The following is a 17,980-nucleotide window of genomic DNA, read 5'->3' as shown; positions in this document are numbered from 1 at the left end:
TGGAAGATTTCTGTCTTCATCTAATTTCCTGACCCTAGAAAGGATGAAATCAGAAAAATTGAAGGGTGGGGTGGAGAGATAAACAACACAGAAGCAAATTTCTCTGTTGGACTTTCCTTCTCATTCCATCTCTTTTGCCCTTGTCTCTCCCCATTAAGCTCACCCCCTTTCTTAGCCTCCTTTAACTGCAAAGGATGTAGCAACCCTCATGCCAAAAGGAAAAAAAAATATTAGGAAAACTAGTGGCAAATCACTGTTCCCCAAGGGGCTCCTAATCCTCACTTGTAGGATTCCTCCTAGCTATTTACCACTTCAATGGGGAGGGGCTCTCCGATGTTCACTAGCTGACTAACTTTAGCTGAAACTACTGTTGTGTAGGGGACCAGAGGAAGTAAAACTTTTAGGGAGAAGAAAGCACTAGGAGCACCCTCTGATGTGAGAACACTTAAAGGATTAATTTTCTCTGCCAAATTGAAGTATGGAAAAGAAGTGAGGGAGGAAATATACTTCTAAACAGTTTCCTCCCTTGTTAGAATGTAAGTCTGAGGGCAGGCATTTTCTTTTCTGCTTGTTTTTATATTCTCCTATGCTAACCATAGTGACTGGCACATGGCTTTTTTATGTGCATTTTCAATTCTTTCATTTTTCTTTATTTATTTTCTTATAAACTTAGCACCTAAATTTTTTACTGTCCTTGTTCTTTTTTTTCTTTAAGATATATGGGTGTATTCGTGTGTGTGTGTGTGTGTGTGTGTGTGTGTGTGTGTGTGTGTGTGTGTGTTTGTGTTCTGAAATGTTCTGGATTATTTTTAATATGAAAGTCAAGGATCTATTGAAGAGAAATATTGGGGGGGGGTGTAGAATTGCTTCTTAAAATGTTTGTTAAAGTTGCCCCAGGAGGGGCATAGAAAAATTTGGACCAGATTTCTGTTTTTGTAAAATTTGTTTAGAGTTTGATTCCATTCTTGGCTTAGTCAGAAAAGCCATCAAAATATAGCAGAAAGAAGTTTATGAATCAGCCTCTCTAGCTTAAAAGACTCCTCATCTGTGAAATGGTTGTTGCAAAGTCTGGCTTGGTGATCTATTCCTGTAATCCTAGCACTAGAGAAATTGGAATTGATGGATTGCTTGAACTAAGGAGTTCTGAGCTGTAGTGGTCTATAGCTGATCAGGTAGCCACTCTTAATGTGGCACCAATATGATGAGCCCTCTGGGAGAAGGGGACCACCAAGCTACATAAGGAAAAGTCATTTGGCCTAAGTTGGAAATTGAGTATGTCAGAGTTCCCATTTAGCAATGGGGTGTTTCTGTGAGTGACTGTTACAATTCCAACTTAGGTGAGATGGAGAGTTCTAGTCTCAAAAAGCTTTCTAAAAAATAAAATAAAATAAAATGCATATATTGAAAGATATAATAACCTTGAAGAGTTATGAGATTAAAAAGAAATTATGTATGGGAAATATTTTGCAAACCTTAAAACACACTGCAGCCACTTTAAATTTTATTCTAAAGTAAATTAATATGAGACACAACCTTTTATGCTAAACCAAGTTGTATATGTTCATATCATTTCATTGACAGTTTTGAGGCAGTATAATTTTGATTTATTTTATTGGAGAAAGAGAATGCCCATACAATAACTTCTAAATTGTAACATTCCCTTAAATGTGAGAATAATGTAATTAGTGCTTTCCTTCCTCTTGTGTAGTGGGTGGGTAAAGCATTTTGACAGCACCTTGAGAAACTTCTCTTGAGTAATGACTTTTGGTTGGTTCTGTTGTCTTTATTTACAGGTGCCCAAAGCAGAATCCCCAGAAGCCTTCAGATACAAAAGATGATAACACAGAAAAACACTGCCCAGTGACAGTGAACCCTTGGCACATGAAGAAAGCTTTTAAAGTCATGAATGAATTAAGAAGGTATTATTCTGTTAACATGCATACATTCAACTCTTGTTGGGTCTCTGAATGTCTTTGCTTTTCACTTGTTTGCCATCATTCTTATTCTTATTATAAAGAGAACTTGGAGTCAACAGATTTCAAAAGAGAAGAATCTTATTAAATTAAAGAGATAAACACTATGGTATAGTGGAATAAGTGCTACTTTGAGATTCAGGAAAATCTAGGTTTTCCTAGGTTTCTGGGAGACCTTCAGAATTATTAATTTTCTTATTAAATCAGGCAGATGATACCTGCAATGCTCATTTTGAATAATGATTACATGGATCAAAAGAATAATACATGTACTGTATGCAAGTCAGTTATTATAAGTAGTAACAATATCATCTGGTCAGTCTAAGAAGGAAGCTCCTAAGATAGAATTATGAACTTGGTTTCCCCCCCTAATATATTGATAATTATCTAAATATAATTGGCCTCTTTTATAATCAAACATTTTCTTTTAGGCATATACAAACATTAAAAACAACTAGTGATGCAATAGATAGAATATTGGGCTTAAACTCAGGAAGACCACCTACAAACTGTGTGAACCTGGGTAAGTCCCTTAACTCTGTTTGCTTCAGTCCCTTTTCTGTAAAATGAACTGGAGAAGGAAATGTCAAACCACTTTCTTATTTCTGCCAAGAAAAATATTAAATGGGATCATAGAGAGATGGAGATGATTGAAAAACTGAACAGCAAACAACAACATCAATAAAATTATTATGCTAAAAAAGAGTTCATAGAATTGATCAGGATATCACAGAGGTCTATGGCACAGAAAGGGTTAGGATCTCACAGTCTACGGACTTCCTTTTATAATGTCAACTGAAACTGAAAGAACATATAAAAATAACATTTTGGTCTGGGAAGAACCATAGAGGGTTTTTTTTCAGAGCTGTCTCATTCCTAAGGTGTTTCAAATATATTGATTGACAGTAGAGAAAAGGATCATTTAAGCAGAGTAATTAAAACATAGTAATCTTTGGGAATTAAAAGTACTGTGTGTTCCAGCTACAAAGAAAAATCAAACTGGATGATCCGATTGTTGTAGCTTTTTGAAAAAACCCTATTTTTTTTATCTTCCTCAGTTTTATATACCTAGTGATGACTATGTAAAACAGACTTTCTTAACTTTTTTTTAAACCTTTGGCAGTTTGGTGAAGCCTGCAGACTCCTTCTTAATCTTAGTTTTTAAATGCATAAAATATACAAGGTAACAAAAGAAATCAATTATATTGAAATAGTTATGATAATATGATAATAGTTTCAATTTATATGGACATTTATATGGACCTTTGAGGTTTGCAAAGCACTTCATAAATATCTTCTGCTTGCATCTTTAAAAGGAGTGGTTCCTTGTGTGGTCAGTCCCAGTCACTAGATCTGGTTGGGATCTTTTCCTTTTAAATACTGTTGTAACAGGTATTAGACTATAAAATAGACTATGACTATAAATAGAAGACTCTCTCTCTCTCTCTCTCTCTATATATATATATATATATATATATATATATATATATATATATATATATACATACACATATGAGACTATATATATGACTATAGGACATATACAGGATATTTACATAAACATATATGACTAGAGAGGACTATAAAATAGACTATAAGATAAAATATGAAAAATACTGAAAAGAAAAACAGTGAACACCTAAGGACAGATGATTTCAGTGATATTATTGTTCAGTCATTTTTCAGGCATGTCTGTTTCTTTAAGACCTCTTTTGGCAAAGATACTGGAATGGTTTGCCTTTTCCTTCTCCAGCTTATTTATATATGAGGAAATGGAAATAAACAGGGCTGAGTGACTTGTCCAAGGTCACATAGCTGATAGGTGTCTGAGACCAGATTTGAACTTATGGTGATGAGTCTTCCTGACTCCAGGCCCATTATTCTATGCACTATGGCACCAGCTACCTGTCCCTTTATTGCTTCAGGGAATTCCCCAATGAGAATACTCTGTCTACCAATACATACTTTTTCTATAGCTAATAGTCTTAGAACTCTTTGAAGACCTAGATTCAAATCCTCCTTCAGACATAGACTGGCTTTGTAACCCCAGAAGGCAGCTCCTTTAATAGTAGACTGTTGCCTACTAGGATTATACAGCCAGACTATGTCAGAAGGGGGACTTGAATTCAGGTCTTCTTGGCTTCAAGGGTAGCCTTCTGAATGTTCTATTGCAATACAGTATTTCAAAAGTCTTGTCCCTAATACTGTAAATTGCTTCTTTTTTTCCATTCTTTTTCTTTTTCATTCTAGAAAGATTGAACTTAATAGAGGTTTAAACTTTTTCCCCCCTCACTATTTCTGGAGTAGTCCTGGTGCTGATTTCAGTTCTGCTGTTGATGTGGTGTGTGACCTTCAGCAAGTCCCTTCCCTTTCCTTAGTTTCCACATTTGTACAATGAGGAGGTGGGACCTGCTATGTTCTCATCTCATGCTCACCTTCTGGAAGAGCTGATGGCTGGGAGACCAGGACTCTGACTGAGGGCATTATTTGCTCAGCTCCCCTTTAGTCTGAGTTGGATTCTGTTCCATAAAGTGTGACTCATTAATGGTAGAAGTTCTTGCCTGCTCTTTGTGAAGTTTCCCCTGTGTGAAGGCTCATCTTAGCTCATTCTTCCCAAGGAGCACCATTTCTGCCCCATTTCAGGCTATGAGGGTAAAGATATTGAATAGTATCCCGCGTCCTTTGGGTCAGTCACACTAATTATCACTTCGTGAGTTTCCCGATGCAAGTAAAGGATGCTGACTCCCCAAAGAAAAACTGTAAATCATATCTTCCAGGCTGCCGATGAGATGTCAGGCTAGGTCCTCTCCAAGAGAGTAGGAAAGTGATAGTATTTTCAATTTTAGCATAAGATTATTACTCTGTTATAGAAAATAAGTTGGTTTTAGACTATCAGATTTAAAATTAGAAGTGACCTTAGAGATAGATCCATCCCTCTCATTTTACATATGAAGAAGCTGAGTTACAGAACTTAAAATGACTTGCCTAGGGTCACATAGCTAAAATAACAACAATAATAACAATGACTACAACAACAATAAAAGCAAGCATTTCAGAAGTTGTGCTTAGTTAGTTATTATCTCATGATTCTCACAACAGCCTTGGAAGGTAGAAGCTATTGTCAAATTTTTGCAGGTGAGGAAAATGCGACAAACTGAATAACAGTAAATGTTTGTAGCTAGATTTGAATTCAGGTCTTTCTTCACTCCCAAGTCCACTATGCCACACTTGCTAGAATTCATCAAAATCTTGGTAGCCCTGTGGTCTTTCCCCATCGCTCCAAGAAATTTCCCACTTTGTCCCATGTCATCTATTTTGAGCGCTTCTCAAAACTAACATGAAATCTCTGAAATGTGCTATTTGTTGCACAGCTGAAAATCATTAGTTACTTCCTGCCCTTGCAACAACTTCCCCTGGTAGGGGTAGCTCAAAGTGATTTCATGGTTTCTGGGAAGGGACAACTTCCCCTTCAGTACTTTACTCCAGATTCTGGTATCCAAGTGGGGGGTGGGGAGAGGGGAGGCATTGTAGGAAGGTCTATGCTCTACAGACCAGCTCCCTCGTTTTCTTTGTTCATTAAATTGTATTTTGTTTTTTCAATAAAAAAAAAGCACTTATTTTTGCCTCCCGCATGACATCATCCCTGTCCATGGGGGGAAAAAAATAGAAATTAGAACATCAAACAAAACAACTTCCCCACTGATGGTCCTCACCTCTCATGCATTGAAGGTCATTGCACTGATTGATTGGGGCTCTGCAGGCCTTCAGAGCTGCTTGTCTCTAAGTCTTTTGATTATTATTGAAGTGGTGCTGCTCTTATCACTCTGCCTCAGTTCATCTGAGGCTCCCCAGGTTTCTCTGATGCCACCGCTTTTATAATTCCATTGTCACAGTAGGATTTCATTCAATTATATTCCAAGATTTGTTCAACCATTTCAGTTTGCCTGTCTCCCCTCCTTTCCCTTCCCACTCTCTCCACATATACATATGCAGTTTTCATATATACATATAAAAATATATATTATAGATAAACATGTTTATAAGTTATATATCCCATAAAGACTATATACATTGAAACAGTTTTATGCAAATATATAAAAAGTATAATACATATATAAAATATATATGTATTACATATACATAAAAGTGATACATATACATACACAAAGATATATACCCACAAATGTATAGCTATACGCATTTTACATAAAATTTTTATAAAATATATGCATATATTGCACATACATAAAAGGGATACACATACACATGTATAAAGACTGTATATAAATACATAGATGTATATATACACCTATAAAAACCATACATGCATCATACCCACATAAACCACATATAAATACTACACATACACATAAACATGTATTAAGTGCATATATAAATACATGCATACATTGCACATATACATAAGACACATGCACACACATAGACTGTATCTACACACACATATATGCATATATCAAATATATACATGTATTGCACAGTATAAACAATACACACATATAGACTATATAGACATAAATATGAATGTAAACATACATAAAATACATATATCACTCACATAAAACATACATAAACACATACATAAAGATTGTATATACACTCATAAAACTTAAGCATATGTAAAATATATATGTATATTTCCCATATAGAAAATGCATACACATACACTTGTGTATGTATGTATATATGTATATAAAATACAGTGTCGTAATACATAAAAGTATACATGCACAATTATATACACATTAATTATATACATATTATACACCCATGTATAAATGTGTATATGCACACATATGCATCTATACACATCAAATATATACATGTATTGCTCATACATAAAATGTATACATAAGCACATAATGTATGTACACATAAATATGTATACATATGCATATATAGAATATATACATGCATTGCAAATACAAGCACATATAGATAAAAAGACTGTACAAGTTTGTATAAATGTGTATATATATGCACATATAGAAAATGCAGACATGTATTGCTCATACATAAAAAGGTAAACATATACATATGCACACATAAAAACTGTATATACACACATGACTGTGGATATATACACACATACATATAAAATATCTACATCCGTTACCCATCCATAAAAGGCATGCATACACATATAAACACATATAAATACTGTATATGTAATAGATTAGGGATTTGAGTTCAGCTGACCTGACTCTAAATCCAACTCTGACCCCACCACATGATGGGCTTGGAAAGAGAAGAGAATTCTGGCAATGTGAAAGTAGGAAATGGGAGATTTTAGTTTGGAGAGAATGAGAAAACAGGCTTAGTCAGCACAGAGAACTTGAGGTGTAGAGAAAAAAATATGTGATTTAAGTTGTTACCATATAAACCATGAGAACAGAGGGCTTAAAAGTCAAGGTTCAAGTTTGGACTTGTTTCTCTAAGCAGTGGGGAGCCATTGATGATTATTGAGTGGGGAGTGATGTGATAAAAATGATTATTTAGTAGAATGTAAACTTGAATTTAGAGAAAATTTCACTTTTGTATTTCTGTCTCCAGGGCCTAGCAGAGTACTTGACGATCAACAGGCTGCCAACCAAAAAGCATTTCCTAAATCCAGGCACTGTGGGATTACAAAGACATTAATGAAACAGTCCCTGTTGTCAAGGAGTTTATCTAAATTCTTCTTAATAGTAGGTGTTTAATAAAAGCTTGTTGATTGGTACTTCAGGAAGAAATGTAACAGGGAATCTGTGAGAAAACATGTAACAACATGAAACTTGCTAAGCCTTGTGCAGGGAGTGATTATATTCTTGGCTGGTGTTCAAGTGTGTGAAGCACTGTAAGGGATAAAATAATATTAACGATAATAATAATAATAATAATAATAATAATAATAATAATAATAATAATAATAGTTAGCATTTATATGGTGCCACAGTTTGCAAAACAAAGCTCTTTACAAATGGTATCGCTTGATCTTCGTAATAGCCTTATGAGAGATGTGCTATTATTCTAACTTAATTTTGCCTATTAGAAAATTGAGGCTCAGAGATTTAAGTAATTTTGCTTAAGGTTATACAGCTGGTGTCTAGGGCAAAATTTGCACTATTAGGTCTTCTTGACTCCAGGTCTCTCACTGTCTGTTACGTTAGTTGTCTAATAAAGTAGGGCATGAGGCAAGACCCCTACTCTCAAGGAGTCTATTGTGCATGGCTTAAACTCTGCAGAACTTAATGTACTATGGGAGAAGGGGTGAAAGATGAAACAAAACAGACAATAGTTCAATCGTCCAAGTATATCAGTTTATTAACTAACAAACTGGGACTAGGCCTCTTCCTCAGCTTAGGTTTGGACCCCAAATAACAGGGGTAACAGATTTTTGTACATTAAAAACAATTCAATAATCCCAATTAGTTAAAAGGAAGCCATTAACCAGGCTACATACAATATTAGATAATCTAATTTCTAATTGGAGGAAGGATTAGAGACTTTCCAAGTTGGGAGGGGCAGAGTGAACATGTCCAATTTCCTGAATTTAGAAAAAGAGGTATCCCACTCCTCCATAGTGTCTGTATACAATCAAAGGAACATGGGAACAATAACTTATTGACAGATATGGGGCCAGTTTTCAGATAAGAAATGGGTTTACTTGAAATGTATAATTGTAAGAAACTCTTTGCTTCAATCTTTGCATCTGACAGGGTTTCTGGTCAACTTACTTGAGTTTATTTAAGGGTCTCTAAGTACAGGGAAAAGTGGTTCAGCTTCCCAGCCATGCAGGACAAGGTTCAAACAATGTACTCAAGTCCTCTCACAGTGCCCACAATTGAATAAAATTTTCTCACAAGACAAAAAACTGGATGACACTCATAATTGAATAAAAAAGGACCTGGGCTATAGAATGTAGTCACAAAATGGAGTTAGTGTGGTTCACCCAGTTCCCACCACTGTTTGCTGCTCCAGTCTCCTCAGTTGCCTCAGTACCCCAACAATCAGATTTTCTTTGGCAATTATTATTGGGTAATTAACTGGAAGACTGATATCATTGTATTCTGTAAGTCAGTGGTGAAGGGGGAGGCATCCTGCTTCCTGCTTGACTCTTTCTGTTGTGTCTATCTGTGCTGCAGTTCACTGTGGCTACATAAACAGGAGAAGCATGTGGCTCTTATGTACCCCTGCTTTGGTGCAAGTCCTACATTGTGGTATTCAAGGAACTTTTTCACTGATTGCCTCACCTTTAAAACTTCCTTCTTGTTAACTGTTTTAAAAAAAAAATGCTTTTGGAATGTATTTTCATAAGTCTGATCCCAAAGATGAGGATAAGAACCTGATAATGACTGGGGGGGGGGGGTTTCAATCATAACTCCTGGGACTAACTATAGCCAAGGCTCTGCTTTCTGTGATAACTGGAAGAAGGAGTAGTTTGGACAAATTGTTCACAAAGAAGTCTTAACACTTAATTAGTCATTAGTTTCAACCTCTTTTCCAGCCAACCTTATAAAAAACTTGTCTCAAGTCGCTTCTGTTGACTAATGTGAATTTTACTATTCTAGAACACCAGACCCTAGAAGCATATTCTAGCAGAGATGAAACCTTGGGATACTCATGGTCTTCATAGAATCTCTAACAGTCTCCAGATCTAACAAGATTTCTGGAAATCAGGCTATATTGACCTATTCCTTCATGTAGAAGATAGATTAGGGTAATGAGTTTAGGACCAGGAAGACCCAAGTTCAAATTCCACTTTCAACATTTACTAACTGTGTTTTGGGGGCAAGTCATTCAATTTCTGAGCCTCAGTGTTCTTTTCTGTAAAATGGGGTTAATTATAAGAAGGTTTATGGGGTTCTTGGGGACAGCAAATGAGAATAATATAGGTAAAGTACTTTGCAAACATTAAAGTACTGTATAATTATTAGCTATTATTGTCTTCAGGATTTCCTAAATTGTTAGAGAATTAGGGCAATAGAAGGAAGTGGGGAAGGGGACACTTTTTAAAATTTATTTTAAAAATATTTTACTGGTGCCTTTTATGTTTATATATATTTATGTATATTTACTGGTGCCTATATATATATATATATATATATTCATATATTAGTTATTTGTAGACATTCTTAACTCATCTTCTGCAAAATGAATCTTCCTTGAGAAAAAAAAAAGTTGAGTAAAACCAATTAATATAATGTCTGATATTATATGCAGCATTCCATTCCCATTATTCACTACTTATGACTTCCAGTAGAATGGAAGATGCTCCCTCTTTTCTTCCTCCCTCCCTCCCTCTATTATTATTACTCAGTATTTCTTTCATTTTATTGTTTTTATTTATATTATTATAATCATTGCATATGTTCTCTTGGCTCTTTTTTACTTCACTCTTCATCAGTTCATATAAGACATAATGATATGTTTTGGACTAGTGTTAACTTAAATTTTAAATACTTTTCCTTAAAGGACCATAGAATGATAATCTGTATAAATATTGAGAACATATGATTCTCACAGCACTCTTCTGTTATATTCCAAAAAAAATCAACTTCATTTTTTCTTTGGTATATTTAGTTACTATTAGGCATTAGATGTACAAAGACAGAGACTCAAATAATCCCTACTCTTATAAAGCTTGCATTCTGTTGGGAAAGTTGCTTAATCTTCCCATATTCTGTTCAACTTTGTTATTTTCCATACTTGACTCTAAAAGAGCCATGATTTCATGAGCATGGGCAGATGCTTCTTCACTAAACTACGTTAGAGACCTTCTGTACATCATAAACAACTTTTGTGAGTTGCTGTGGCCAAAAAAAATTCCATCACTGGCTAACTAACCTTCTGTCAATGAGTCTTTCTGCACTTGGGGAGATTATCCTCCAAGAACGGGTATATGAGTCTATTCCTGAGTCATTCCTGAAAGCCTTTGCAGCTTGATCAGTCTAGTCATAAATTCTTTTTTGTTGGCATTAACCAGGTCACCTTCATAAAGTCACATATGGACATGGACTATATGTCATATATTCATATGGACTATTTGTACCCGACCTGTGGAACAGGCCTGATCAGTCACAGTCTGACACACTACACCATGACCCCAATATAATGGTCATTTTGATCCTCTTCAAGAACTAAAGACAACAATTACCAACCCATCTCCTGGTACCATTATTTGAAGACTTCACCATAATTTAGTAAAAAAAGATGTGTTAAAGATTCTGCATTCAGTATCCTTTGTACTACACATCTGTGTACTGAATTTCATAGTTAGGCCATCACAAACTTAGTCATCTAGTGAGAGTAAACTTTAGAATAAACACTAATCATAACTGCAGAATAAAAGATTCCTGGAGTAGAGAGAAGGATAATCATGCTATGATGATACTTCTCCCCACTATCCCACTGTCCCTGAAGGAACACACTAGAAGGAACACTTGTAGCAGACTCAAGGAAAAACACCAAGTATTCTACATAGTTGCATCTAATCCTTCCCTTCTTGCCTAAAACTTACCTTGGTCAGCTTCTCTACAACCACCAATCAGGGTGAGTTCCAAAGATAACAGGGTGATTACTAGTCTTTGATCTGTGATCTTCCCTTCTCTGTAAATACCTGAATTACATAAACACCTCTATAGGTTGGAATATCATAAAGCAATTTTATCTGGCCCTTTGTCTCCATGCTTCCATATTTATTCTGATAACACTAATGTGGAATTTTTACATTGTCCTCCTACAAAAAATTCTGACTGTGTTCAAGGTTTGGACCATGGCCAGGCATTCCAACCACTGAGTCTTTGCTTATAACAATTCTGAGGTCACATAAGAGACTGGAGGACTGGACATCATGGTGTCTGGGCTTGGACTCTCATCCTATCTTGACCCTGGAGCAAGTTATTTCACTAAGAAATTTCAGATTTTAGAGAAGATAATCTCTAAAGTTTCTTGTATCCTTGACATAGTGGAATGTAATTGCTATTCCACTAACTTTCTTCATGATCTTAAATTTAAGTCTTTGTTGGGTCTTTTTTTTTTTGAAATTGTAAATTCAGACCAAATGAATTGTTTACTTCTTTACTTGGAAACTGACATTGCTAATTTATAGTCAGCTTGTCCTCCATCATAAACCCTTTCTCTGTTTCTGCCCCAGAACCCATCCTTTGTCCTTCTTGCATCTGTATAGGTTTATTTATTTATTTCAAAGATTCATAGATTTAGGGCTGTAAGGAAACTTTTAGTCCAACACCCTTTTTTTTTAAATGAAGAAACTGAGGCTTAGTAAAGTTTAATAACTTGCACAGGATCAACCAAGGTAGTACAAGAAAGAGCTAGTATTCAAAAGCAGATTCTCTATCTCTAAAACAATTATTTTGTCCCTTATTGCACACTGTTTCACTCCTTAAGTGTACCATCCTGGCAGTATTACTAATAATAATGCTAACATTTATATTGTTATGTCAGACACTATTATAAGCATTTTTGTCCTTTGAGTCTCACAACAACCTTGTGAAGTAGGTGCTATGACAACCTTAGGTAGATAGTTTAAGTTATTTGCCCAGCTAGTAAGTGTCTGAGGCTGAATTTGAACTCAGGACTGTCCTGACTCTGGACCCAGCACTATATCCATTGTTCCATCGAACTGCCTTTAGCTGTGATATTGAATTTCATGTGTCCAAATCTTTTGATTGAAAGTTGTTCCATCTATCAGGTTCATTTTAAATTCCCATTCAGTCCTCAAAAGTCACAGCCTTTTCACTTTGTTCATATTTAGTGTTTTAATTTTCCCTATCTTAGTTTAAACATCTAGACTTAGCAAGAAAAATTTGAAAGACAGTGTCTCAAGGTAATATTCTTCTTTTAATATATTAAGTTTCAGAGTTTCATGGTTTTTCAAAGTGCTAAATTTGACTAGGAAAACAAAGCCTTAGCTTTAGAGATCTGTGAGTACTTATGGGGTTGATAACATTCAGGATACACTCCTTCATAGTGAGGAGATAATTTTTAAAAAATTTTATTTAAGGCAATGGGGTTAGGTGACTTGTCCAAGGTCACACATCTGGCATTTATTAAGTGTCTGAAGCCGAATTTGAACTCAGATCCTCCTTACTCCAGGACTGGTGCTCTAACCACTGCACCATCTAGCTGCTCCTGTGCTCCTGTGAGGGGACAATGTTGACCAACAGGCAATATTTTGCCACCCTTTGCCATAGGGTCAAACCATTTGGAAAATTAATGGTCAACCATTGATATTTAGGCTTCTGTGCTGCCATAAATCAGAAATTAGTAATGAGCAAGTCAACCTGTTAAGAGGTTATTAAGGGTATAGGATTTCTTGCATTTTCAATGAGGGGAGAGAAGGAGTGGAGAGTGGAAGAAATTTGAGACTGAAAATTTTTTAAAAATACATTATTAAAAGAACTCTAATTTTATACTTTTTATGATGGAATTGTATAGTAGCATTGTATGTTTTTCCAAGAACTTTTAGACATCATGGAACCAAATGTGCTCGCTCGTTCTCTCTCTCTCTCTCTCTCTCTCTCCCTCCCCCCCCCTTTTCCATATATATTCATATATAAGCACATATCTATTCTGCACGATACATATATTCTGGGAAAGCTAAAAGAATCAGTTTTTATACCATCGCAGACTCACTCTTAGTTAGAAACAGGGTGGAGGGTTGGGAGAGAGGGGAAAGAAAGAAATAAACATTTATTGAGTCTACCATGTGGGAGACACTATCTGGGAATACAGACAAATAATGAAACAAGTCCTTTCCTTTACATTTTTCTTACTGTTATTGTTGTGGTTGTTTGCCCTTCATTTTTGAAGAAGACCTTGACATCAGTGAGGTGATGCCATGACATACAAGTGAATTTGGATTGGTGTGCAGGATCGCCAACCTCATTTTCTCTTCCAAAGTCTTCTGGGTACAGTTGCGGATCTGGATCAGGATGACTGGAGTTAGCTGTGGATGCAGTGGGAGACCTTGGCTATGGTCTTTGGGGGCAAGTAGATGGCACAGTGGATAGAGCACCAGCCCTGGAGTCAGGAGGACCTGAGTTCAAAACTGGCCTCAGACACCTAATAATTGCCTAACTGTGTGACCTTGGGCAAGTCACTTAACCCCATTGCCTTGTAAAAAACAAACAAAAAAAAGCCAGGGTCTTTAACTGATCTCAATTTGACTGAGAAGATTCTCATACCATGATGAGGGTATGAAATGCATACATAAAAGTAATTTCATTGATCAAAATAATTAAAGTAATTTCTAGTAGAAGAGAGCAAAAGGCAACCATGAGTTAGTAGAAAGGGCATTGGAATAATGGAACCTGGGCTTGAACTCAACCCTGCCTCATAGTATGTCAACTCACCAGGAAATTTCAGGGTTTAGAAGAGATGATTGCTAAACCATCCTTGACCTAGAGGAATGTAGCTTTTTTCAAAGCATATTTGACTTCCCCATTTTGGAGTAAGTTGAAATGATAAACTTGAATTAGACCTGTCCTCTCTATTCAAAGCTTCATTTCAGTGATTTAAGGTATCTAAGGGATATTGCAAAAGAGGCAATGTAGAGAGATGATCTTGGAGTCAGAAAGCCCCAATATTCAAGTGCCACTGACATGTCTGGGCTACATAGGTCAGTCTCTTAACTTCTCATTCACCCTGGCAACATCCAAGGCTACAAAAAGCTGAGCATGTCTAGCCTTCATTGATAGAGGGAGTTTCTCCACTGATCTGGTCTTTAAAAAAACAATTTGAAAAACCCAAACAAAAACCTGGAAATTATAGTGGCTATGATTTTCTTTGTTATTTGATTAAATGAATGTTTTCATGGTAGAATGTTGTCTTGTTCTTTTGTTTGCATGTTTCACCGCTCTCTGCTAAAATTTCCTTGAAGGACTGAGCAGCTGGATAAAACCCAAGGATAAAAAGAATTTTCTCCAAAATACTTGGAGAAGCAGAGTCTTCTAGTTTAACTGTCTATAGGACTGGTTTTTTGAGGTCATAATGTTATAATGACAACCAATGTTGCAAAGGGGAAAGACTAGAGGACATGAAATCATACATTTTGGATGTGCGTCCTGGTTCTGCCATTTCATAGCCTTCTGACTTTGGGCCAGTTCCTGACTTTTCTTTCTTCTTTCCTTCTTTCCTTTCTTCTTTTCCTTCTTCCCTCCTTCTTGTTTATTTATTCATTCATTTATTTGTTGATATAGCTATCCATTAATTCATTTATTTATTATTTGTTTATTTAGTTATCCATTCATTCATTTATTTGTTCATTCATTTAGCTGTCCATTTATTTATATATTCACTCATTCATTTACATATCTCTTCATTTAGTTAATTATTCATTTATTCTTTTGACTATCTTTTTATTCTTTCATTTAGCTACCTCTTATCAATTTATTTATTTTTTGGGGGGAGGCCTTAGTTTCCTCATATGTCCAAAGGAGACAGTAATACTTGCTATCTCTATCTCCTTTTCCTTTCTTAAGGGCAAAAATACCTTGCCAGTTAAACTCTATATATTAGGCTTGTACTATTATTTGCTGTCTATTGAGCAAAAATTCCTTTATGCATCCTGTTTTACTACATGTACAGATGTAGTCCATTGATGTAGTCCAGTCACTTATGTAATCAATACTGAGTCAAGTTCTGGGGAAACAGAAATGAAACAGCATTTTCCCCTTAGAGAGAAAAAAAAAACAAGCTGAGTACCTTTTTTCTATTTCTTTTCTTTCTTTTTCTTTTGTTCTTATTTGAGGTCATTAGTTAGTATAGTACATAGAGTGTTGGAGTCAAATTCATTTTTAAGTCTAAGTTCAAATCCAACCTCAGATACTAGCTAGGTGACCCCAAGCAAGTCACCTTTTATTTGTCTCAGTTTTTCCATTTGCAAAATGGGGTTAATCAAGCAAGAAAGGAAGGAAGGAAGTTGTTGTGAAGATTAAATGACTATGTTTGTAAGGTTCTTTGTAAACTTTAAAGCAGTGGCTGTCTAATCTTACTTAAAAAAATTTTTTTTGAACAGTTTTGATCAATGCATAGCATGGAAACAATGTAAAGATTATCAGATTGCCTTCTGTTGGGGGGAGGTGGGGGGGAAGTGTAAAATTCAAAATCTTACCAAAAAATTATAGGTAGAAACTACTATTGTATATAATTGGAAAACAAATAAAATATTTATATTATAAAAAAATACCCTGAACTTTACAAAAGAAATGAAAGTAGGATTTTAAAAAAATATTTTACTGAAAACAAGAGAAAGCAAGAACATTTTATAATAAATAGTAACAAAGGTTTTTTAAAAAAGCTTTTATTGAAACAGTAGACCATATATTTTGATTTGCCATTTTAGCAAGAGCTCTGTGGTAGCTCAAATTCATTTACTAAAGCATTGAGTGAGCCCACAGGCAGCCACATAAAATCACACTATGGGCTGCATTTTGAACAGCCCTACCTTAAAGCATTAAATGCTTATTATTATTATTATTATTATTATTATTATTATTATTATTATTATTATTATTATTAAAAAACCCCAATTTTTCACATACCCCTGGCTCCTGACTTCCCCATTCTTAGCATCCATATTATCATTGTTAATACTATCTTCTCATAATTTAATGACCTTTTCATTGGAGGTTTGTTAGAAAGCTCTCTTATAGTTTAAAGTTTTCTGATTTCTTTTAAAATAACACCTTAAGATTTTTTTTTAGTACAAGGGGGATCAGAGATCATTGATTCCAACCAAGTTACTTCTCTCCAAGCCTCAGTTTCTTCCTCTGTAACTTAAAGGGTTTGGGTTAGATGACCTGAGAAGCTTCTTAACAGAATGCTTATTATATCACTTAGTGCATAAGTAGCCCCTTCTGTTGCTTTGCCTGTTCCCTAGGATGTTTTCTTTTTTCTTTTTATCCTCAGCATTTAGTATATTTCTTGGTTTCTGGTAAAACACTTAATAACTGATTTTCCATTCATTCCAAGTCTTCCATATAATTAATGTCTTCTCCCTTAATTACATTTTGCAGTGGTAAGAGTCCTTACTCTGTAGTCCTTAGTCTCAGGTTCAAATCTGACCATGGGCCCTTGAACAAATAACTTAACCTCTTTGGTAAAATGAGGGGTTTGGACTAGCTGGCCTCTGAGTTCTTTCCTGATCTGGTTCCATGATTATCATCCCTTCAATTTCTTCTCCTCTCAGTTTTGCCCTTATTCTCCTGTTTCCTGCAGCTTAGACTCTTGTCACCTGATGCTTCATAAGATAACATATTTTTCTCTAACATCTAAGTGAGACCATGTCTTATCATCCTTACTCATCATCCCCAAATTCTGAATTCTTGAGAGTCTTCTGAACAGAAGGACGTATTCCTTGTCCTTTGTCTTTTGAAGTTGGGAGAGGGCCCTGTTGTGCTGAGGTGGCCAGTTTTCTTTCAGAACTCTTAAAGAAGAATGCCACAAATTAGTTTTTCCTTCTTGAAAAAAATCTCAGCATGTTTGCCACCATTGAACAGAGGTGTTGACAATCTGTCCTTCCAAACTGATTACAGATGGTCATTTACATAGGCTTTCCCTCAGTGTATATTAGGGCTGGCTAAGAACCACAGGATTTCAGAGAAGCAGTCATCTTATCAAGAAGGGAAGTGATGGTGTCTGTTATTCTCAAGTTCTATATTCTTTATAGCCGCCAATCACCTGCACCAGAGTTTTATCTGGATTGGCTACTGAATGAGGCTAACTGAATAAATCCTGTTAAAACAATTAAGAAGATAAGGTCAACTGTTCTGGTTACCTTCCACAGAAGGTACATTCAGATTATTCATGTGATTTTAGCTTTTTTAAAAAACAACTCAGAAGGGGTGGCTAGGTGGCACAGTGGATAAAGCATCAGCCTTGGAGTCAGGAGTACCTGGGTTCAAATCTGGTCTCAGACATTTAATAATTACCTAGCTGTGTAGCCTTGGGCAAGCCACTTAACTCCAGTTGCCTTGCAAAAAAAA

General features: G+C 35.5%; 1 protein-coding gene across 3 annotated transcripts in view; it reads left to right on the top strand.

Annotated features, from left to right (window-relative positions):
- The window catches only part of KLHL2 (kelch like family member 2), a 142,272-nt gene that overhangs the window by 14,041 nt on the left and 110,251 nt on the right, over window positions 1–17,980 (top strand). For 2 of the 3 annotated variants that reach the window (XM_074229010.1, XM_074229011.1), the window contains exon 2: window positions 1,794–1,919. In XM_074229010.1, the coding sequence (XP_074085111.1) occupies window positions 1,794–1,919 (126 nt within the window). Of the gene's footprint in view, window positions 1–1,793; window positions 1,920–7,544; window positions 7,679–17,980 lie in introns of all 3 variants that reach the window. The other variant, XM_074229012.1, reaches the window with a different exon arrangement.

The sequence above is a fragment of the Macrotis lagotis genome, chromosome 3 (genome assembly GCF_037893015.1).
Source record: "Macrotis lagotis isolate mMagLag1 chromosome 3, bilby.v1.9.chrom.fasta, whole genome shotgun sequence".
NCBI lineage: Eukaryota > Metazoa > Chordata > Mammalia > Peramelemorphia > Peramelidae > Macrotis > Macrotis lagotis.
The sequence above is the reverse complement of the archived record's forward strand: the minus strand, read 5'-3'. Positions and strand labels throughout refer to the sequence as shown.